Source organism: Giardia intestinalis, chromosome 3 (assembly GCF_000002435.2).
Source record: "Giardia intestinalis strain WB C6 chromosome 3, whole genome shotgun sequence".
NCBI lineage: Eukaryota > Fornicata > Diplomonadida > Hexamitidae > Giardia > Giardia duodenalis.
Genome location: NC_051858.1, coordinates 297,837 through 318,581, shown reverse-complemented (window position 1 = coordinate 318,581; position 20,745 = coordinate 297,837). Strand labels below are relative to the sequence as shown.

The 20,745-nt window shown below is 48.6% G+C and overlaps 14 protein-coding genes across 14 annotated transcripts; 7 read left to right on the top strand and 7 right to left on the bottom strand.

Annotated features, from left to right (window-relative positions):
• Positions 1-26: 26 nt before the first annotated feature.
• On the bottom strand, positions 27-629 carry GL50803_001721 (TATA-binding protein-like factor; the record flags this gene model as incomplete). The annotated part of the gene is made up of 1 exon (XM_001704069.1): positions 27-629. One exon carries the CDS (start codon positions 627-629, stop codon positions 27-29), a length of 603 nt encoding a protein of 200 aa, XP_001704121.1.
• A 72-nt stretch (positions 630-701) lies between these two features.
• On the bottom strand, positions 702-1,820 carry GL50803_0022136 (uncharacterized protein; the record flags this gene model as incomplete). Its single annotated transcript, XM_001704070.1, has 1 exon — positions 702-1,820. The coding sequence occupies one exon, from the start codon at positions 1,818-1,820 to the stop codon at positions 702-704; it is 1,119 nt and encodes a 372-aa protein (XP_001704122.1).
• A 68-nt stretch (positions 1,821-1,888) lies between these two features.
• Positions 1,889-2,413, bottom strand: GL50803_0086440 (Peptidyl-tRNA hydrolase; the record flags this gene model as incomplete). Its single annotated transcript, XM_001704072.1, has 1 exon — positions 1,889-2,413. One exon carries the CDS (start codon positions 2,411-2,413, stop codon positions 1,889-1,891), a length of 525 nt encoding a protein of 174 aa, XP_001704124.1.
• Positions 2,414-2,513: 100 nt separating this feature from the next.
• GL50803_0022138 (Recombination factor protein RarA) lies at positions 2,514-3,761 on the top strand (the record flags this gene model as incomplete). The annotated part of the gene is made up of 1 exon (XM_001704073.2): positions 2,514-3,761. One exon carries the CDS (start codon positions 2,514-2,516, stop codon positions 3,759-3,761), a length of 1,248 nt encoding a protein of 415 aa, XP_001704125.2.
• A 14-nt stretch (positions 3,762-3,775) lies between these two features.
• On the top strand, positions 3,776-6,298 carry GL50803_004328 (TFIIH basal transcription factor complex helicase subunit; the record flags this gene model as incomplete). Its single annotated transcript, XM_001704074.1, has 1 exon — positions 3,776-6,298. The coding sequence occupies one exon, from the start codon at positions 3,776-3,778 to the stop codon at positions 6,296-6,298; it is 2,523 nt and encodes an 840-aa protein (XP_001704126.1).
• A 28-nt stretch (positions 6,299-6,326) lies between these two features.
• Positions 6,327-7,616, bottom strand: GL50803_004329 (Ankyrin repeat protein 2; the record flags this gene model as incomplete). Its single annotated transcript, XM_001704076.1, has 1 exon — positions 6,327-7,616. One exon carries the CDS (start codon positions 7,614-7,616, stop codon positions 6,327-6,329), a length of 1,290 nt encoding a protein of 429 aa, XP_001704128.1.
• A 197-nt stretch (positions 7,617-7,813) lies between these two features.
• GL50803_0013601 (uncharacterized protein) lies at positions 7,814-8,452 on the top strand (the record flags this gene model as incomplete). Its single annotated transcript, XM_001704077.2, has 1 exon — positions 7,814-8,452. The coding sequence occupies one exon, from the start codon at positions 7,814-7,816 to the stop codon at positions 8,450-8,452; it is 639 nt and encodes a 212-aa protein (XP_001704129.2).
• A 66-nt stretch (positions 8,453-8,518) lies between these two features.
• On the top strand, positions 8,519-9,745 carry GL50803_004331 (26S proteasome non-ATPase regulatory subunit 6; the record flags this gene model as incomplete). The annotated part of the gene is made up of 1 exon (XM_001704078.1): positions 8,519-9,745. The coding sequence occupies one exon, from the start codon at positions 8,519-8,521 to the stop codon at positions 9,743-9,745; it is 1,227 nt and encodes a 408-aa protein (XP_001704130.1).
• Positions 9,746-9,788: 43 nt separating this feature from the next.
• Positions 9,789-10,895, bottom strand: GL50803_0086431 (uncharacterized protein; the record flags this gene model as incomplete). Its single annotated transcript, XM_001704079.1, has 1 exon — positions 9,789-10,895. One exon carries the CDS (start codon positions 10,893-10,895, stop codon positions 9,789-9,791), a length of 1,107 nt encoding a protein of 368 aa, XP_001704131.1.
• A 47-nt stretch (positions 10,896-10,942) lies between these two features.
• On the top strand, positions 10,943-11,800 carry GL50803_0028234 (adenylate kinase; the record flags this gene model as incomplete). The annotated part of the gene is made up of 1 exon (XM_001704080.1): positions 10,943-11,800. The coding sequence occupies one exon, from the start codon at positions 10,943-10,945 to the stop codon at positions 11,798-11,800; it is 858 nt and encodes a 285-aa protein (XP_001704132.1).
• A 142-nt stretch (positions 11,801-11,942) lies between these two features.
• Positions 11,943-16,304, top strand: GL50803_00137753 (uncharacterized protein; the record flags this gene model as incomplete). Its single annotated transcript, XM_001704081.1, has 1 exon — positions 11,943-16,304. One exon carries the CDS (start codon positions 11,943-11,945, stop codon positions 16,302-16,304), a length of 4,362 nt encoding a protein of 1,453 aa, XP_001704133.1.
• Positions 16,305-16,355: 51 nt separating this feature from the next.
• Positions 16,356-18,323, bottom strand: GL50803_007532 (Vacuolar ATP synthase catalytic subunit A; the record flags this gene model as incomplete). The annotated part of the gene is made up of 1 exon (XM_001704083.1): positions 16,356-18,323. One exon carries the CDS (start codon positions 18,321-18,323, stop codon positions 16,356-16,358), a length of 1,968 nt encoding a protein of 655 aa, XP_001704135.1.
• Positions 18,324-18,424: 101 nt separating this feature from the next.
• GL50803_007533 (Angio-associated migratory cell protein) lies at positions 18,425-19,765 on the top strand (the record flags this gene model as incomplete). The annotated part of the gene is made up of 1 exon (XM_001704085.1): positions 18,425-19,765. One exon carries the CDS (start codon positions 18,425-18,427, stop codon positions 19,763-19,765), a length of 1,341 nt encoding a protein of 446 aa, XP_001704137.1.
• Positions 19,766-19,822: 57 nt separating this feature from the next.
• GL50803_007534 (uncharacterized protein) lies at positions 19,823-20,737 on the bottom strand (the record flags this gene model as incomplete). Its single annotated transcript, XM_001704086.2, has 1 exon — positions 19,823-20,737. One exon carries the CDS (start codon positions 20,735-20,737, stop codon positions 19,823-19,825), a length of 915 nt encoding a protein of 304 aa, XP_001704138.2.
• Positions 20,738-20,745: the final 8 nt, after the last annotated feature.

The following is a 20,745-nucleotide window of genomic DNA, read 5'->3' as shown; positions in this document are numbered from 1 at the left end:
GGGCAATCGTCCGGGTAGTGTATTGATTATGTTATAAAGTAATCGAACAATCCCTCGTACAGCTTTGTGATAACATCGCGTGCATCGAAGATGTTCCGTGCGCCAACGATCGTGACCTGGCCATCGGCGAAAACAGAGCAGCATATATTGCGCTCGGCAATCTTGAAGACGACCTGTAGTGATGGCATGATCTCGGGCTGGTACATGGCTGATGAGAATACGCTAATTGTGGCAGCTGCAGCTGCGTCGAGACGAATTCCATGGCCAAGGTCTGTGAGACAGGTAATAGAGACAACGGTTAAAGGCGACGGCCGTGCAAGACCAACAAACTCTTCAATCTCATTCAGAAGCTTAAGGAAGACGGCGGCAGCAGTTGCTGCTTGGGCCACGCTTTCGCAACCGAAGATGGTACAGTGCCCGTGGTAGCTTACAGAGATACAGCATTGTGGACTTGTGAGGCGGACACGAACAGTGGGATACCGAGGGTTATAATCAGCGGTTAAGAGACTTGCAGCCAAAAGCCGCATATCTACATTAAATCCTAGGCTGAACCGGCAGTTATAGCCCACGACTTTAACGCTAAGCCCCTGTACTGCCAATTCAATATTGCTGGGACCTGGCGACGACATTTACTTTTTCAAGCCAAGGGCTCCATCTCCAGTCTTCCAAAAGCACTAGCTGTTTACAAGAACAAACATATATTAGAAGCCACTGGCAATATTAATAAAAAGAGAAAAAATAATACTGCCAATCAATCCGAATACAATCCCCATTCGCATTGGGGCAGGGACTCCCGAATGATAGACATAGACCAGAACGAGAACATTAAATATCAAACCAACAAGCAATCCAAAGATAAGCAGCATGAACTTATGGAAGTCACTCATGACCCTGTTTGTGGGGGGCTGCACTGGGGTCCCAGGCCCCAAGAGGTTGTTCACCGTCGCCACAGTGGTGATAGTGGCGGTCGGAGACTCGTTTTCCATCCACAGGTTCTCGCATTGAATGACGCGCAATGGCATAGTAGGAAAAGGGATGGTTTCGTCAATCCAGCTGAGGTCCGTTATGCCGAGAAACTGGCGTGCAATGTGAGGAGGAAAGCCGCCTTCAAGCATCATCAGGGCAAAGGACGAATTGGAGATGAATTCTGGTGGGTAGTATCCATTGCGGTCTGGCTCTTCCTGCTCCACATACAGATGGCGTACATCGAGGGGGAGGTTGGCCTCACCACGAGTTGCGCCATTGGGGGTCTCATTGACACTCTCACTAGCATGGTCGCTGGCGTCTGCAGGTGCAGATGCAGATGCCTGCAGGGCGTTAATCAGAAAGAGACGGATTCGTGAAATGGACGGCTGCGTGTAACCCCGGGGCTGCTCTATAAGGTCTGTGTTTGTGTAAAGGATTTGTAGATGCTCAGAGGTCAAAAAGCCTGCCCGTGCCAAGAAAATCAGGCGTAGACCTATTACATCCTGGCGCTCTACCCCAGCTTGGAGGTGCTTCTCAAGACCACCTCTGTAGACTCCTATCCGGGGCTGCCGGGAGCCTGCTTCCTGTGATGCAGCAGACTCGTCTATCACGGCTGCTACGAGGTGTAATGCCGATCCATCGAGAACGTTGGACTCTTGGAAGGTGGCGCTAAGCTGCAACGTTCGGCCATTATAAACGACACGTACCCGAGCACCCTCTGGAATGTGATCGGCAGCATGGACCAAAAGAATCCCGATTGTGTCATCTAACTTCACTCTCAACACGATGACATCATTATTGTCATATGTGTAAAGCTTAATGTCGATGCTCTCCTGTGACTCGGTATCAGTCATAAATTAAGTTTTTTGACAAGAAAGAAACTGCCAGGGCCAATTTGTTTACCTATCTTCATTGCCCGATGCTAATAGAGTTTCAGGTGGCCTGTTATTTTGTCGAGCTCAGCTTCGTCCCATGGCCCCACAAAACCGACGGTTACAGTGCCAGGGTCTACCTGCGTGTGACCAGCATCTTGGATTCTGCCGCATATAATGTCAGTTTGGTGCAACTTGTCCAGCAAGCTTGACAGCTCTTGCTCGGTTACCTTTAAGGTTATTTTCTTTTGCCCTTGGCTCAGCCACGCACGGAGCTTTTGTGGGGCGTAGCGGTGAGCCACCTGGCACGCGCGTACAGCGGCATGGCTACACTGTGCACACGCCTTTCCTCTGGTCATCTTAATATCTGTGCGCACTAATATCACCAATTTCATGCTTTGCTGTTCGTCGCCTTCTGGATCGCAAGAGTCGTGGTCGCCAGAGGGCCAAGAACAATCGTCAACCGGGTACTTGTCAAAATCTTTGGGACAGCTCCCCCGGCCTATAACCAGGCCAGCCACAAGAGCTATTCCAATGGATATAGCCCCAATTAGCCAGCATCCCAGATGCTCCATGTGGAACAGCCAAAATCCTATTAAAATTTTATGCCCTGAAATAATTATAACGAGCGCCATTGGGCCCGCTTCGCCACCAACTTCACATCGCCAGGAGGCGATGTGTCTATCCATGCGGCTCAGGCCGACTACTATCGACGAGATTATTGGCAACCATCACATCCTGTCTTTAACGGACGGGGTCATCAGTCGCATATATGAGCAATCACGGACAACCCACGTCCTTCAGTCCATTATTATAACCGGCCCACCGGGAACTGGCAAGACAAGCTTTGCGCGATTATACGCTAAGTCCTTCGACCCATCCTATAGACTGATAGAGTTTAAACCTGGGCAGGCCACCGTTGCAGAGCTAAATAAGGTCACGGAAAGAATATACACCGATCGGGCCAACAGCTTAACAAGTGCGCGTGTTTGCCTTTTTGTCGACGAGGCTCATAGGTGTACAAAGGCACAGCAAGACAGACTTTTGTCAGCCGTTGAAGAGGGCGTGCTGACGCTTATCCTAGCAACAACATCGTCTCCGTATACGGCAATAATCGAGGGGCTACGCTCCCGTTGCTTTCTTCTATCATTTAACGCGCTTACCTCAAAGGATATCCTTCAGATCTGCGTTCGAGGCCTGAATAGCATGCTTGACAAACTTGACACTTCTGTTCCCCTTGACATTTGCGTGGAGCCCTCGGCGATAGCCAAGATTGTTGTTGCTGCCCGCGGAGATGGGAGAAAGGCTCTTTCTCTGCTGGAGCTGTCTGTCACAGGTGGACGAATCACTGAACAAGGTGTAGCTCTACTCCTATCAGGAGGTGCCCACGGAGATGCAATCATGCACTGTACACTTAACCAAGAACAAGTCAAGTATGAGGGAGTGTCGGGAATGATTAAAGCTATTCGTGCATCGGATCCTCAGGGAGCAATCTTCTATCTGGCATTCCTGTTGCGCACTGCTGTTGACCCTCTCTACATAGCTCGGCGGTTAATTATCTCGGCGTCAGAAGATATAGGCCTCGCTGATTCACAGGCTCTATCTGTAGCTGTGTCGTGCTATCGAGCAACTGAAGTCATCGGTCTTCCAGAAGCTCACTATGCTCTGGCCCAGACAGCTCTCTACCTTTCTCTAGCTCCAAAAAGCAACTCTGCCGGTACAGCTCTTAACAACGCATTTGCAGCTATCGATAGCGCTACTCCAACAGATTGCTTGCCCCCAGAAGGCTACAAAAGTGCCTCTGCAGGCGCCAATTACGTTTATCCGCACAATTATGGTGGCTATGTTTTGGAGAGCACCCTCCCTGAAAGTCTCCGGGGGCAAATTTTCTATTCAGAGGCATCAGTTCACAAGCCGCCGTAAGCTGGGGACTTAAAATGTTGATTGATGTCGGTGGCCTCTCCATTGTCTATCCATATCCCACCGTCAGTAAACAACAGCTACAGATCATGGAGCATGTGTGCGATGTCTTGCGGACAGGGATAGGGGGGAAGCGGGCTCTTTCTCTTCTTGAAGCAAAGACAGGGTCTGGCAAGACACTAGCTGTGTTGTCGGCAGCTGCGTCCTTTTGGGACGCATATCCCACGGCCATATCTCGCATAGTCTTTCTCTGTCGCACTATCCCTGTTGTAGACCATGTGCTCGGGGAAATCTTTCACCTTAACAAAGCCCGCAGTGATGCCTTCAAGTCTGTAGCCGGAGCTACTGCTTCTTCTGCTGTTACTGTGGGTGCAGAGCCTTCACTAAAGAAAGAACCCCCGAATTCAAGTGTTAGAGCCCCGCCATTCAGAAAGCTACGAGCATTGCCTATTACATCGCGCAGGCGGTTGTGCGTTAATGAATCTGTTTCTAGAGCTGCATACCTAGACACAGAGTGCATTAAAATCACTAGGGGCGTTGACTTGGAGGATACCGTCATGTGCCCAGCGTTCAAGAAAACACTCGAAGAGGAAGGTGAGCTATCCATAGGCAGAGAATCGTACACCATTCCAGAGTTTATTAATCAGTGTAGAACGTACAATGGCGGAGTAGTGTGCCCTTATTTTGCTAATCGTCGTTTACTCCATACAGCCGATATAATCGTAGGAAGCTACAATTACGTGTTAGATCCCAAGTGTGCAGGACCGCTGGGTGCAATACTGGATCAGAACACGCTCCTTATCATAGACGAGGCGCATAATTTAGAGTACGCTGCTTGTGATGCAATGTCCATGCACCTGAGCTACAAATTGGTAGTGGACTGCGAACAATCTATTCACGCGATGTCGGCCTCAATTGCACACAGCGCACGTCCACCGCCGCCTCCATTCTCACCTGATAGGTCCTTTTTGCGCAAAGAGCGGGCAATCAAGACAGTCCAGCAGGACAGCAGGCTCCTCTTCTCTGGCTCAGCTCCGGCAGATGTGCTCTTACTCTCATCAGAATCTTATGCAGCTGTCAAAACACCTCAGCAGTTTTTGTCCGGACTGCTAAGGATAGTCAGGTTATTAAAGGAGCAGCTCTCGGACCGCTTGACTAAGGACGTTGTGTCTCTTCCTCACGTGGATGTGCTGAACCTTGTGCGCTTGCAGTTTATTACCGAGTCCTTTCTTCAGTTGTCACCTGAGTATCTACACTATTATCAATCATATTATTGTATATTTGATAAGAACCTTCCACAATTAGTTCAGTTCTTGTCCCTGTTGGGGTACTTTGGGAGTGTTGAGACACTAAAGCACTTCCGAACATACTCATCCTCTCTTAGCTACGAAAAGTTCTTCACTGTCATACAAAAACCTCAGACCTCAATGGGTGACGACGACACTCTGCTGGCTCATACACAACAGATATTTGAGCACAGCAAGCATCAGACGCTGTATAGACTTGTGTGCCAAGACCCGTTTATCGCTTTACGGCCGGTATACCAGTACTTTCCTCTGATCATGATGATGAGTGCAACTCTGTTTGCCTCCTATGAGTGTACAGATACCTCAATTAACTCATCCGGAGTGGCAGAGGCGACTAAGCCCTCATTGATCGAACGCATATTAGGAATAACCATGTACGCTGAGCAATGCGAGCGCTCAGTGGAGCCTGTTGTTAAGAAGTGTATTATTGAAAGCGGAGCACAGTCCAACATATGTATTAAGATAATTGGTAAGGGGGCAGACCAGGCGAAGCTTACAACACAGTTCTTCTTCAGAACCACCCCATCGGCAGTGCAGAACTATGGTCGGATACTTGCTCAGATATCATCATCCACAGCCGACGGCCTTATCGTCTTCTTCCCGTCGTATCGCTTCATGGAAGACCTCATAACCCTGTGGAACATAACGTCCTCAAATATGTTTAGAGTCATAACAAACAATAAGCTTGTATTCTTCGAGACGCCAGACCCCATTGAAACAATGCATGCAGTAGCTTGTTATCGAAAGTGCTGTGACAGTGGAAGGGGAGCAGTTTTGTTTGCTATTGCGCGCGGAAAGCTATCAGAGGGAATAGACTTTAAGTACCACCATGCTCGCAGCATAATACTCATTGGTGTGCCGTACCTATACTCCGGCAGCACCCTTATCCATATGAAGCTAAACTACCTTAACGCAAAATTCGGCATAAAACCCAGCGAATACATCCACTTTGATGCAGGGCGTGTTTTGACCCAATGTATCGGCAGAGTGACAAGAAAAGATAACGATTATGCCGCTGTCATCTTGGCTGACGAGAGATTCGGAGAGTGCATCAAGTGGACTACCCGGTGGATGCAAGAAATGGTCCGTGGGAAGAACAGCCAAATAACCACACAGGACGAAGCCATCCGGACTATACGTGCCTTTTTCATCCAGCAGGCTAGAGATACAAACAGACGCATCAATGCTGATTTCTTCAATGAAAATGATGGGCCAGGTGATTTTAGCCAGTAAAGGCGGGCATGGCTCCATCGCAGAAAACTTACTCTGTGGCCCCAATTACTTTAAAAATAGAGGGGGTCTCAAAGGAGTAATCTAGCTGAATCATATCCTTGATTTCTTCTCTACAATAAGGACACTTGGCCTTGATTGCCTCTGTACAATTATGGCATGTAACGCAGTGCTTGCAGGGCAAGAAAACCATTTCACAGATAAAGTCCAAACACACCGCGCATGGCTGTATATCTATGTTGTTATTTAGGTCTTCTATCGCTTTAAGTCCGGCATCCATCAGTGGCTCTATAAAGGCTGCTTGAGGGCGCTGGGTGCTCCACTCCATTGTGATGTCTGTATCATCAGTGGTGCCACTCTTATCAGTACGATTGAGATTGGTGCTAAATCCATCAGCATTGATCGGTGAGGTGGCTGTCAAGTCCAGATCATCAAAGAGGAGCGAGAGAAAAGACTCTGTTAAGTCATTTATGGCGACAATTGTCTGGGAATCGCCAAAGAGCAGCTTGAGACTAGTCGTACTAATGTAAAAGAGAATAATCATCAACCAAAGATTTCTGCGTTGATCATCGAGATATCTCCGCGTTAACAGCAGATTTAGTAGATGATATGAATCCAGTTCTTCCTTTCGAGCCAACTCAAAGGGCGTAGTATTCTCTGAATCGACTATGCTTGCCTCTGGACCTAACACGTCAAATAGCCATGTGTTTCTCTTCATTATTGCGTGCATGAGCGCTGTTTTCCCCTTAGAATCTTGCATTCCAAGTTCGTAAGGAGCCAATCTTCTGACCACATCTTGATTGCCCAACATGGAGGCCTTCATCAATGCAGTAAGACCGTTCTTCATTGCCATTCTGGCCTCGTGGCCAAGAAGAAGGGCCGAAATGTCGTAGTGGCCTTTTTCTATGCTGAGCATAAGAGCTGTCTGCCCGTCTTTATCCTGCTTACACGCCTCTCTTGCCACCAGTAAATTTGCTGTGTCAGCCCCGCCCATGACTGATAACCACATGAGCGCCGTCCAGCCAAGCTTGTCCTGTCTGCCGGCCTCGTACTTCACAAGGATATTGGCTGCGTGGTAGTTGCGGAAGCGGCAGGCGATCATAAGAGCAGTCTCCATATTATCGTTTATCAAAGAATGCTCATGCTCAGCAAGGAGCTCGACCATTTTCACATCCCCAAATTTTGCTGCCCACATTAGTGCCGTCCACTCCATAGAGCATCGCTTGCCCTTGAACTCATGGATGTACTTTGTGACAAGAGGGTACTTAGAACAACGGATGGCCTTAAACCAATCGTCCGTCGTGATGACTGATACGGCCATTTTCCCCTAGTTAAAATTCTGCTAAGACACATCATTCACACTGCCGCTCGCCATCCTGATTGAGTAAAGGAGAAATTAGTATGGAGGCAGACTGGGCAAGGAAAATGCATGCCCAGTTATGCCCGGCGAAACACTCGTTTCCTCGTGTTGCTAGCCATTTTGTTTTCAGGTTAAAGAATTTTGCATTTATTTATGCCATGGAGTCTGCTTCCCTTCACCTCAGTCAGCTGAAGGTTCCAGCAAAAGTTCCCCCGAACAAGCGGTTGGCCAGCTCCTCAAAGATGGCCTCTGCGCATCCAGGCTCTGGCAGCAAGGATGTGGTAAAGGGGCCTGATCAACTGGAGACTACTAGAGCCATACAGCGCGAAGCATTGAAGCTGGCTATGCATAAGCAGACCCTTCTAAGGCAGATAGATCTAGCAGAGAGCATACTACAATCCGTAGACGTTTTACAGATCAAAATTGAAGGTCTCGGGAAACACGTGCTTCAGGAAGACGAGCTTTTTTCGGATTTGGAGACATTAAAGTCTGAGGCAAGTATACAGAAGGAGTCCGCGAGCATAGAGGAGCAAGTACTGAACGTACTGGAACGGCGGGTTAGCGAATATGAGACCTTAGTCCTGAAGCTGGGTGATCGCTCCAACCGTCTGGTGTCTCTCTATTACGAGGCTAAAGACCTTATCACACAATTGAGTGATAGCAATACTAATCTCATAAAAAGGCACATTGCTGAAAGCACGCAGGGCCCCGAATCGGGAATGGAGCATTGTAAGTTGGGAGACAAGCGGCCACGTCCTGATGGTAGACGGGCGATAAAGAGATCCATTAAACAGTAATAGCAGCTGCGGTGTGTTACAGTGTAAATCAGTTTAAGCATTTTCTTTAAAAAAAAATATCGAGACATGAAGAGTGCCGGCCTAGACCCCGTCGTTGCACTCAAGGACTGTCTCTGTGAAGGAGCTCATAATTATGGGAAGACGGACCTTACAGCGTTCCAGAAAGAAGCCCTTGAGCTTATCGAGCAACATTGTCTCCCGGGTTGTTATGACTTCTGCACCCTCATCGGATTTTTAGATCTTAATCCGCAGATAATGAGCGCGCTTCGGAAGCAGGTTGATGATGAAGTTCTAGATATCGACAGACGACTCAATGACAAAACTCTCACTGACATAGATATGGCACAGCTTAAACTGGCAAAGATGAAGCGATACCTTACAGCAGGATTGTGTGCAGAAGCACAGGCTGCTCTGAATGAAATCCACATCCCTTTGGTCTCCAGTGATGCCGTGTTTTCATGTTACTTGTCGTTTTTACGGCTCGCCTATTTCTACCACGATAAGGACCTCTATAGCGTTTACTTACAGAAGTGCAAAGAGATTTTAGACAACGTCAGCTATGAGAATAGGTCTATCTATGGGTTTTATTTAAGCTTTGGGTTGATCATGGGGTTCTTAGACATGAACATAGAAGATAATGATCAATATAACGCATTCACCTATAAGCAGTCCTCTGGCACAGCTCTAGATAAGTATGGGATAATGACACGCGTTGCCTCCCTTCTGCACGCAGTTGTACCAACCTACTCTGCAGAGGCCTTACTCCCCTATGAGGACTTCATTGTTGTTGCTCTGCTGATGAATCTGGTGGTGCTTCCACGGAAAGATTTTTTGGCTCTGTTGCAGACGTCCTCTGATACGCTAACTATTATCTCTAACACGCCATACCTCACAGACGCCATAGAGTGTGTGCAGCAATGCAGATACAGCGCACTAAATGAGACCCTACTGAAAATATACTCACTTTGTCGCCGCAGCTCCTTTCTCAGGATGTGTAGTGCAGCCATCACAAAGGAGTACAGAGCCCTGATGATAAAGCAGCTTCTACGGTCCTATATCAACGCTAGCATACCTCAGCTAGCAACTGCCCTAAAGATGCCCGTGGACATCCTGCAGCAGGAGATAGAGAGGCTGATTGTTACCAAGCGCCTCACTTACCGCATTGATCAGCCCACGGGCATCATGGAGGAAGTTGCTGTGGATGATTATGACAAAGCATATCTGGCATTTCTTCACTCGTCCACGCGGCTGACCAAGAGGTTGGACCATCTTAGAAAGCTGCTGTGTGAATAGTACCTTTGCTGTGAACGCCTTTGCTTTTTGGTGGCTAGTTACGCTACGCCCATCCTTTGGGGAACAGCGGGATGTGTGCCTCACACAAAGCATCAAACTCCTTGTCTACATAACGCATGAGATGGTTCTGGAGAGATTGTAGCACCTCAAGACCCTTCTTCTCCTGACTATTCTGAAGATCCGAAATGCAGGGCGTGTTTAAAAGCATGCTAGTGGCTGCAGCTTTATCTTTTAAGACAAGAAGCCGATTCTTATTTTCGTTAGGCTCATAGACATCATCTGAAGCGTCCTGGGGGAGAAACGGCTCATCAAGAATAAAAAGGCTGGGTATAGATACATCGGTATTGTTTGCGTTGCCAGTACAGTTGCTGTCTAGTAGTGTAAGGACCTGATAATGAAGATCCGCCAAAAGCCAAAGACGGAACTGCTTACGGAGCTGTACAAACTGCTCGAGGATAGCAGTAAGGTCTGCATGCTTCCTGCAAGTTTGGTCTGCAAACAATGGCACGTTGGAAAGGAGGACCTGCGTTGGCTCATTGGGATACCCCTTAGCTGAACCAATACTGGGGGTGTCTATTTCGTGGGTCAACGGAAAACGAGCTCTGAAGAGATGCTTGGCATAGGACTCGCCCCTGCGGAGCAAAAGATAGTATAGGTCTACCACTTCAACTACACAGAGATCGTCATCTAAGCACTCGGCAGACAGAAAGCCAACAAGCTCCATCGTCTGACCAGGAAGAGAGATGTACGAAGAGGATGTCACATCTCGCCGCCAGGCGCGGTATGCTGCAATAACTTGTGAATCTAAGACACTGTGTGTTTGCCCAGCTGGCATGTCTTCCTCCGCAGTAAAGGGGTAGTAAGCAACATATGCAGATATCAGCGTGGAGAGCGTGGGTTGGTCAGTGAGACAGGAGGATAACGTTGACGTACCAGGAGCACAAAGGGCCTGGGTGTCAATCTGTGGATCGTTAATGAGGAGCCTATTGGGCCCAACTCCCTTTGCGCGCACAGATGCTGCCTTGAGGGCCCTCCGTGTTGTGAGGGGCAAGGCGGTGAAGAAGTCTAATTGTAGGGTAGGGTCAGTTATTTCACCATATTCTGGATATATACGCAAAAGTTCCTTATGAATAAAGCTGTCAGAATTCATGGGACTTTAAGCCCACTTTAAGATCTGGAATTTTAAATTTGTTTGTCATGACCACCCCGGACGATGGATCCACCGCAAGAGAGAACACAAGCTCAGGGGTTTCGTGTAGTCTGACAGACTATATACAAAAGCATAATGTGTATACCACTCTGCAGCTCGCAATGCAGTCGCTCATTAAGTATCAACCTAAAAGCCCGCTAAAATATCTGAGTAGCTACTTCGGTGATCGCAAGAAGAACCTGTTTAAGCTGGTACTTTTGGGGGCCCCCGGAGCCGGCAAGGGTACACAAGCAAAACATCTTGTTTCCAAATATTCCTTGAAGCACATCTCTCCGGGGAATTTGCTTCGAGAGGAGATGAACCGTAATTCTCCCATCACTGCTCAAATAAAGGATTACGTATCCAAGGGCCAACTAGTGCCTGACAGCATAGTTATTAAACTCATCGAAAATCACATAGCAACCATCGGTGACTCCAATTGGCTTTTGGATGGATTTCCCCGGTCTGAGTCTCAAGCTGCGGCGCTCAGGGCATCTCCTGATCTCTTCCCTACCCATATTGTAGAGCTTAAGGTTGATCAGGAGGCAGTGGTCCAGCGTTTAGGTGGCAGGCGCTTTGACCCCATCACAGGGAACACCTATCACATTATATATGACCCCCCACCACCGGATATTGCTGATCGTGTGGTGGTGAGGACCGACGACAGAGAAGATGTCATTCGTGAGCGATTTAGGGTTTATGCTGAGAATAAAGACTTGGTTGATAAGGTCTTCAATCACTCAGTAGTCAGTATAAACTGTGAGGGGCAGACGATTGATGAAGTGTCTCTTCAACTGGATAGGGTACTTTCAATGCCGAGCACGATACACCCATCCATTATTATGCCTGAAAGAAATAAGAAGTAAATGGTTGCTCTTTGAGATCTAGAATTTGTAGTCCCTGTAGACCTAATCAGTCTCTGCGCTCTGCTTGCCAAAAGGACAAAGTAGATATCATCAATAAAAAGTAATTTAAATTCATTTTTAGCATTTTTTTGGAATAACAGTGATGTTCCAAGGTGAACTTGAGACTAAACTGCCCGGAACTGGGGGCGCAGGTGGGGCGTTAGCATTTGCTAACGAAGCAACGAAGCCAATACTACAAGATGCCCCCCAACAAATATCCATTACTAAGGAGCGCTCCCAGAAGCCTCGGGATAACGTCAAGTCTACTCAATTCACTCTTTCTCCTCAGAATAAAAGTGACTGCACTTGGAGCTTTACCACCGAGGCTGCACAAGACCCAACACAGGATCCGCCCCCAGGGAGTCAGAAAGTGCGGGAGTCCTTTCAAGGAGCCCGGCATATGCAAGGCATGCCTCAGGGAAGCCAGCAGAATGTGTCGCTCTTTAGCAGTGCACCGCAGGACAACCTTTCTTTTCCAAACTCCGCTCTTCCGATGATTTCGATGGAAATAGGCGGCAATTCAGAACTTATTAATGAGTCTACTCCCAATCAAGATGTTACTGCGCCCCAGGCGGCGATGGAGCCTGACCAGCAACAGGCGATAAAAGACATGGACGCACAGCTTCCAGATGCAGCTGAACAAGAGACACAGCCCGGTATTAATTCCTCTCAGAGCGACAATGTTGCTAGTCAGTCGGCACATCAGCCTATTGACGCTCCGCTGAAGACTAATGTTATTGAAAACGTAGCCCCCCTACCAGAGAAGGGTCCTGAGCTGCCTGACCCCCCTGCTACTCCATCAGAGAATAAACCCAGCGACAACAAGCCCGGGAAAGAGGGTCACAAGTCAAAGGAGACCAGTGGCGGCTGGGTGGACAATAAGCCCAACAGGAAAAATAGGTATCACAAGAAGGAGACTGAGGCTGTCCGCCCCTCGGTACCGGCTCCTCCCCAACAATCATCGTTAGTTCAAAGTCAGAAACCCTTACCAGAGACTGCTGCTCCAAAAGACGAGGAAGCTCCAGCGGCTTTGCCAGAGCGTACAGCAGAGATCTTTCCTGCTGTTTCTGTGGAGACTTTGGCCCCGCAGGCCGAACCCGAGCCTGAACCTGAGTCTAGCACAGCAGCACATGATTCCAAGCCTCCAGTGTACAATGCCCGAAAGCACCATGAAGAGAAGGCGAAAATAGTGGATTACAAGAAGCTGACAAGCCCAGGAGAACGTCGGGCTCCTCAGTCAGACTTCATGACGCATTTGCTTTCTCTTCTGGAGAGTCGCAAAGAGCTTTCTTCCTTCCAGTGCAGGGCGAGTGGCATAGAGCTGAACTACAAGGATGTTCTCGTTCGCCTGGACTCAGCGGTTGCAGATCCTGTCGTGCACAACACAAGAAAGCAACTTTCAACCGCTATGTTGCACTATTTCGACGTGGCCAGGGCCGCTGACATTGAGAAGTACCTCACCAACGAACGGGCAGGAGATATGCCCCAGATTGTGAAGCTTATGATCAAGGGCGACGAAACCAACTTTGAACGCACGACTCTCCTTTCTATCCGTGATAAGCTGAACAAGATCACCAAGGAAACTGTCAAGCAGGTGCATGCAGATGTTGTCAAAATGATACAAGAGATACCGAACTTGGAAAATCAATACCAAAAGATATTCCTCTTTAAGGCGATCTTCGACGAGATCATAGACAAGGCCTGTATGGAGCCTAATTTCGTCGATGTGTACACTGACCTTCTCTTTGCCCTTCTCGATAACCCGCGTGGCCGCACTGTTCAAGGAGACAAGGACACACCAGCTGGAAAGGATGGCGAGCTCAGCATAGCGACTGGTTTCTTGGAGGTTCTCCGTATCTTCGCAGACCTTAAAGACGACACCATGTTTCCCGACATGAGGGGCTTTAGAGAGATGGTTCAAAAGAACAAGGACAAGCTTGGAGACGACAAGCCACTCCGCGGGTTCACGGTGGGTTTCTTCCGGGATTATATGTTGCGAGGAAACATGGCTGAGGAGATTAAAACAGGCCAGACACACAACCCAGTGTTTAATGTTGAAGACACTGATACTGACGAGGTCAGGAGCATTAAGGAGCAGAACAAGCTCGTGCATCTTTCCAATAATGTTAAGTTCCTCGCGTCCATCTTTACCAAAGACTTACTTGATTTTTACCGCAAAGAGCGGCGACAGCAGAAGCGCATGAGTGAGAAGACAGGAAGCTCCTCAGCCTCCATTACAAAGAAGACACCAACAAACATGCTTCTTCCTATAGCGCAGTTTGTGACACTGATATCCTTCCTGTTGCGGAGACAGTTTGACAAGACTATCGACAATTACTATACACAGACTAAGAATAAAGGATCCAGCGACGATATTTCTCGTGCAAAAGAGGAAATGAGGCGCGGGTTTCCAGATAGAGGGTCTATCACTATTGACGACGTTGACCGTAAAACTTCTGCATATAAGAGCACTATTGCTCGGCTTCAGGCGCTGACAGAGCCGCAGTATAAGACTGCCTGGAGCTCAGAATACATGGATCTTGTTATCATAATTCTCCGGACAGGCGGGCTGGCAATGGATAACTATGACCACTCGACATACGAGTACACTCTTTACGTGTACTGTATGGATGTCCTGCAACTCCTTCTAGAAAAACAAGTAGTTGAGGTGCGCATTCAGGTTCTTCTCACAGAGATTCTTGAGGACAGGAGTGGTGGATGGAAGAGCATGCAAAAGACGCTCAACTATGAAGCTGGTCCGGTGAAGCCCTCTAGACCAGAGCGGGAACCCGATGATGATACGCCTGCTGCGGTCCGTGAGAACGGGCTTCGATATACAATAGCCTTCAACCTCGGTTTTCTCAATGCAAACATTAGCAACAAGGAGGTCGACCTTTTCTCTGACGGGATGATGGAGAAGTGGTGTAGACAGGTCAAGCTTACGGCGCGCCGCATGGTCTTTGACGGCTCCATTAAGATCATGTATGACGAGCTGCCCAATCTCTTCCCTTCTCGTAGCGAAGGCGAGATAGTAGATCTTTACAGGGCATTTGCCAGCGGTCTTGTCAGTGCGTACTCCACTACGACGAAGGATAACCAACAGACAAACAAGGACGTGGTCTCGACGTTGGCAAGTCTATTCATAAGCGATAAGATACGGTTCCCCTGTCTGTTTCCATCTGCAACGCGGGTGGATCCAAGCGATCCTAGAAGGGGGTATGAGGGCAGCATAGAGCCAAAGGAGTACCAGCTAGCCGTCGAGGTCATGCAGCACTGCATCGAGAGAGCCATTCAAGGGACAATAGCGGACAACGAGTTTGACTTTTCCGAGAGTGAAATGGCTCTCCTCAGAGCAGAGTACACAGTAGAAAATAACTATAAACCAGAAAAGGCTTCAAATAGGCGGGAGAAGGTTAATGTCATGTTGACCTCGACTAGAAAGACACCATCTAAAGCTGTGCTGGATCTATTAAAGCAGAGGAAGTGCGGTCTTTTCGGCGAGCCCGACATTGAAGGCCACGAGGAAGAGGCTGTAGACTTCCTCGAACAGAGTGCCCTGGACACCGTCGCAGAGATCATCTTCCGTACAAAATATCCAATGATTAAATACGAAAACATTGCCACTGGATGTATGCTTTATGACAAGCTGCTTGGGCTGGCAAAAGGGGGCAAGCCTGTTGTCAGAGAGTTTCACACACAAACAAGCATGCCGCACCTCGAGAAGTTCCTGGTCCACGATCTGCAGCTTCCCACAAGCATATGCTTCCTGGTCTGTGATGAAATCAGCAGGGACCCGAGCTTTATGCAGAAGTCCATGAGTAAGCCATCAAACGAGAACCCCCTCCTGATAGGTAAGATGGGCCATATACTTCTTGACCGTCTGTTCGCGGATTTCTGTGAAAGGCTGGATAAGGCCAATAAGACTTCCCCACTTACACTTGCAGAGTCCCTTGCGGCCCAGCCCGTTCTGCGTGTCAGGCGGGTGATTATAGAGTCCATGAAGAACGCACTTAAAAAGGCAGCGGATCAGAACAAGGCGATGAAGCTGATGATCGCTGCCGTCGTTTCTAAGGATCTCATGAAGTTGGAGGACTTTAAGGAGATGGTGAAAGCAGATAAGGCTAAGCGTTACGGAAAGACATTTGCAGGGCTTGAAGAAGCCTCCCAGTGGGTTGAGACTGCAGATGAAAGTGCCGTCACGAAGGTTCTTCAGCCAAATATAGAACTTAAATCTACTACAAAGGAAATGAACTCGGACAAAGTTCCTAAGGAGGGTACCAGTGGATTTGAGAGACCTCAGCACCATCGGGGCTCGGATTATCACAACAAGAGGGATAGACAGGCTACCGGCGACCGATTCAATAGATCGAGCTTTGACCGTGGCAGCGGTCACGGCAACGGACGCCATCATAACAACAACAATAACAATAGTAACAACAATAGTAAGTATGGAGGGCCGAAGTGACCATATGGATTTACCGATACCCGAACTCTTAGTAAATTCACTGGAAAGAGCTTACAGCGCGTCAAATGCTGCAGTGATCTGGGCGTGGAGTTTGTCTAACTCGGTGACGCCGTACTCGATACCGTTAGTATTAGTGTCTATAAACTTCATCCTATAAAGAGCTGTAATGAGCTTTTCCAGGCTGTTCTTAAGCTCTTGATAGCTGTGTCCCTGCCCCAGAGCCGTCTTACAGGACTCGTAGTAATGAACAATGTTACGAAGCATCAGATCAGTCTTTATAAACGGGCAGAACTTATCGTACACCGTGTAGGAGTTCTGCTGCAAAAAGCCCTCTTGAATTAGGTTACAGACGTCGAGAATAAGCTTTTCGCTATCATCCAAGCTATCATAGCCAACGAGCTGCGCGGTTTCCTGGATGGCCACCTCGTTTTGCAGAAGAGTCTTCGCCTTTTCCTTATTGGTCAAGAAGCTGATGTCTCTAGCGTTGTACCACGGCGCAAGAGTCTCAGTACATCTGGAATAGCTAATGAGCCAATCGACGGATGGAAAGTGCTTGCGCTTCGCCAGGTTCTTGCTGAGTCCCCAGAAAACTTGGACTATAGCCAGTGTACTGACGGCGACTGCATCAGAAAGATCTCCTGCAGCCGGGGAAACAGCACCTATCACCGACACAGAGCCGATACGCTGGCCGGGTTGCAGGAGACCTTGTTCGGTTGACGAGATAGCTCCAGACGTAGGATCAAGGATATTCTCTGGGCTCCACGCACCATTGGAATTCCCCAGACAAATGACTCGTCCAGCACGCTCATAGAAGTGGCTAAGCTTAGAGGTGAGATCAGCAGGATAGCCGCCTTCTCCCGGAATACCTCCCAAGCGCCCGCTGATCTCTCGCAGTGCCTCAGCCCAGCGGGAAGTAGAGTCGGCCAGAAGAGTGACGTTGTACCCTTGGTCACGGAAGAACTCAGAAATCGTGATTCCTGTGTAGATGCTAGCCTCACGGGCTGCAACGGGCATATTAGACGTATTCGCGACAAGCACAGTGCGGCTGAAAATGTCGGATACAACCGTTTTAATCTCTTGCTGTCCAGATGGCCCGATAACGCGCTTCTTAGCCTCGAATGTCATTTCGGGGAAATCTGTGAGGATCTCAGCCATTTCATTACCGCGCTCTCCACAGCCAATGTAGACAATGACATCTGTGTTACCATACTTGCTGATGGATTGACTCACGACAGTCTTCCCACACCCAAAACCTCCTGGGATCGCTGCGGTGGCTCCTATTGCAAGGGGAAAGAGTCCATCCAACGTTCTCTGGCCTGTTATCAAGGGATTTATGCACGGCAGCTTCTTAAAGACCTTCTTAGGCGAACGAACAGGATGGTAGTGGGCCAGGCCGTAGTAATACCTTTGTCCGGCGTATTCCAGGACCAAGATCTTTTCTTCGTCTTTGACTGTGTATGCGTCGGTAGCCGCAGGCGCTATTTTAACAACCTTTCCGCCTGGAATGTTCGCTTTCTCATTTGTAGCCTCGTTGAATCCATACTCTGGTAGCATTATCTTGCACTCCAGAAGATCGTTCTCTGGAACAATGCCAAAGATGTCACCCACAGATAGGAGATCCCCCAACTTGACAAGCGGTCTGAACGTCCATCTCCTCTCTAGATCCAAGGCTGGCGCAGAAATTCCTCGCGGGATGAAGTGGGAGTTAGTAATCTGTGCGATCTTCTCTAAGGGGCGCTGGATTCCATCGTAAATAGACGAAAGTAAACCGGGACCAAGATGGACAGAAAGTAGGCGTCCGGATTTGTAGACGACGTCGTTAACTTCTAGCCCAGAGGTATCTTCATAGACCTGGATAACAGCCGAATCCCCCTTGAGTTGGATGATTTCCCCAATCAAACGGGCTTTTCCCACATAGCAAACCTCGAACATGAAGCACCCGGTCATATTAGTTGCTGTGACGACCGGACCTGCAATGGACTGGATCAGTCCATTAGATGTCGTCTCGCTTGTAACCATTTCAAATTTTAAAAGAAAACGGCGTTTTTTGAAATAGATTTATTTAGAGACATAACATCCACGGCGTTGGGCGTAGCACAGAGGAGTAGGTACGGCATTCTATGAACTCACGGAGTTTCGGAGACTGTGCAGAGACTAACCTAGATGATGAGCTTAACAGCCTAGAGGAGGCCCATTGTATAGCGGAGACCGTCGTCGTCCCAGGCCTCCTGGGATACATCTCCATCGGAAAGGACAATCCCCTTTGTATAAAGAAATCCCCACGTGACCCGGATCTCCTTGCAGTGGGAGGTCTTGATGACTCAATTTACTTTGTTGAAGCAAAGGGCTCGGTAGGAGACTTTGAGGTGCCCATGGCTCTTCGGGCGACATTCGAGGGGGTGCACTCGGACTCTGTCACATCCTTAGTGTTCTCCCACGACGGTAGGTATCTGTTTTCTGCAGGTATGGACGGAATAGTTAACTGCTTTGACGTGAAAGAAGAGCGACTTATCAGCTATGTAGAGGGTCCTGCCTCGATAGAGTGGATGGAGCTGCACCGAAAGGGCAACGTATTGCTTGTGGGGGCGGAGGACGGCAACTCGTGGATATTCGATTTCTCTAAGGACCCAAGGAAGCCAGAAACATTTGCTGTCTTCACAGGTCACACGGGTGCAGTCACGTGCGGTGGATTCAGCATAAACGCAAAGCGAGTCATCACAGGCTCCCAAGACGGTACCATACGGATGTACGATCCTCTCACAAGAGACTGCCTTTCAAAGGTACAGTTACCTTCGCCTGTGACATGTCTCAAGGTCAGCAAGACCCTTACACAGGGCATGACAGCTCAGCAAGCTAGCGCTAGCAAGACCACAGTGATTTTTGCTGGCTGCGACGATGGATCGTTTCATGTAGTGTCTTCTACTGACAAGGTGCTCATGCTAGTGTCTTCTAGTTCAACCCATAAGGGGTCCATCGAGTTCATACACGTATGCGCAGACAGATATGTAATCATTGGAGGAACGGATGGCCTGATTTCGTTGCTAGATGGTGCCATGAATTTCTCATCCAGATTTACCTACCAAGCAGAGGCAGCGTGCACCCAGGCCCTCATTACCACAAGTGCAGGTGAGACAGGGAAAGACATGATAGCGTACATAGGCTTCTCCAATGGAACGTGGGGTTCGTTCAATCTTCTATCTGGGGAGCACCTCCTCATGGTAGATTGCTTTCCAGCAGACCTTTGCGTCCAAAGCGATGAGAATAGACCTATTCTAGCGATGGAGCTTTTGCGGAATGATAAATTAGTTGTTTCGGGGGACAAGTCGTTGAGTGTCTGGAGCGGTAAGAGGTCATCATATCTTGAGCAAGAGAATGACGTGAGTACCCACGACACTGATGCCGACTCCGAAAGCTCTGGAGAACTGGGTGACCGTGCGCTTGGTCAATTGGGTAAACTATAGCTGTCCACTTAACTTCTGTTTTCGGCCTCGAGACGCGAGTTAAGATCGCAAGCTGTGCTATCCATGCAGCTTTAGTAGTGCCTCACGCTTTGCCACACGTGAGAGGTCTCCATAACCACCCTTGACAATCTCCTGGCTCAGACGCCGACTTTCGCGGACCTCTGAGAGACTGTAAGGGTCAATCGCTCCTTCACCCACAACGACGATAGGGTTTGGCTTGAAGGATGACTTCTCCTCCCTCTTGTCGGACCGTTTGATGAGTTCCTTGGTTATAGAGCGATCACGGTCCTTCTTAGATCCCAGCTTGGAGGAAGAGCCAGTGATCACGCAGTGACAAGTGCGACAGACCCCTGCACTGTTCAAAATCAACCATGGGCGGTGACAGATCGCGCATTGGTGCATACAATTCTTAACATATTTTCCTTGCCGGACACGCCCCAAACAGATGGAGCAGAAGTCCATATTTTGTGACTTCTGCTTCCGTACCTCAGACGAGTAACAGAAGGGCGTGCAGTAGTTGCCGGTGGTTGCCAAGTAAGCCTTTACCTCTCCGCAGGTGGTGCATATCTCATTGCAGCAACCAAAGGGAGCCAGTGGCTGGCAATAGGGCTTGCACCTATCTGGATTATGGTGTTTGTACTGATGTTCCTTTGGTTGCATTGCGTCCAGCTGTCCGATGTGGGGGAGGGTCAAAAGCTGAATTGCTAAGCGCGTTGGGCTGCATGTTACGACTGACCGTATTGGGAAAATAGCACTGTTATCTGTAATGACGTGGGATAGAGTTGCGGTGACGGGTAGATCAGCGTGATCGGCGTCCTGAATACCAAAGATTGAAACATGTTCTGTAAACAAAAGGGAATATTCGAATTCCAGCTGACGACAATACTCATCTACAGTGATGCCGGACCTTGCTCTAGATATGAAGAAGTAGTTGTCGTCGAAATAGACGTGTAACTCAAAAACGTCTGCCATGAAAAAGA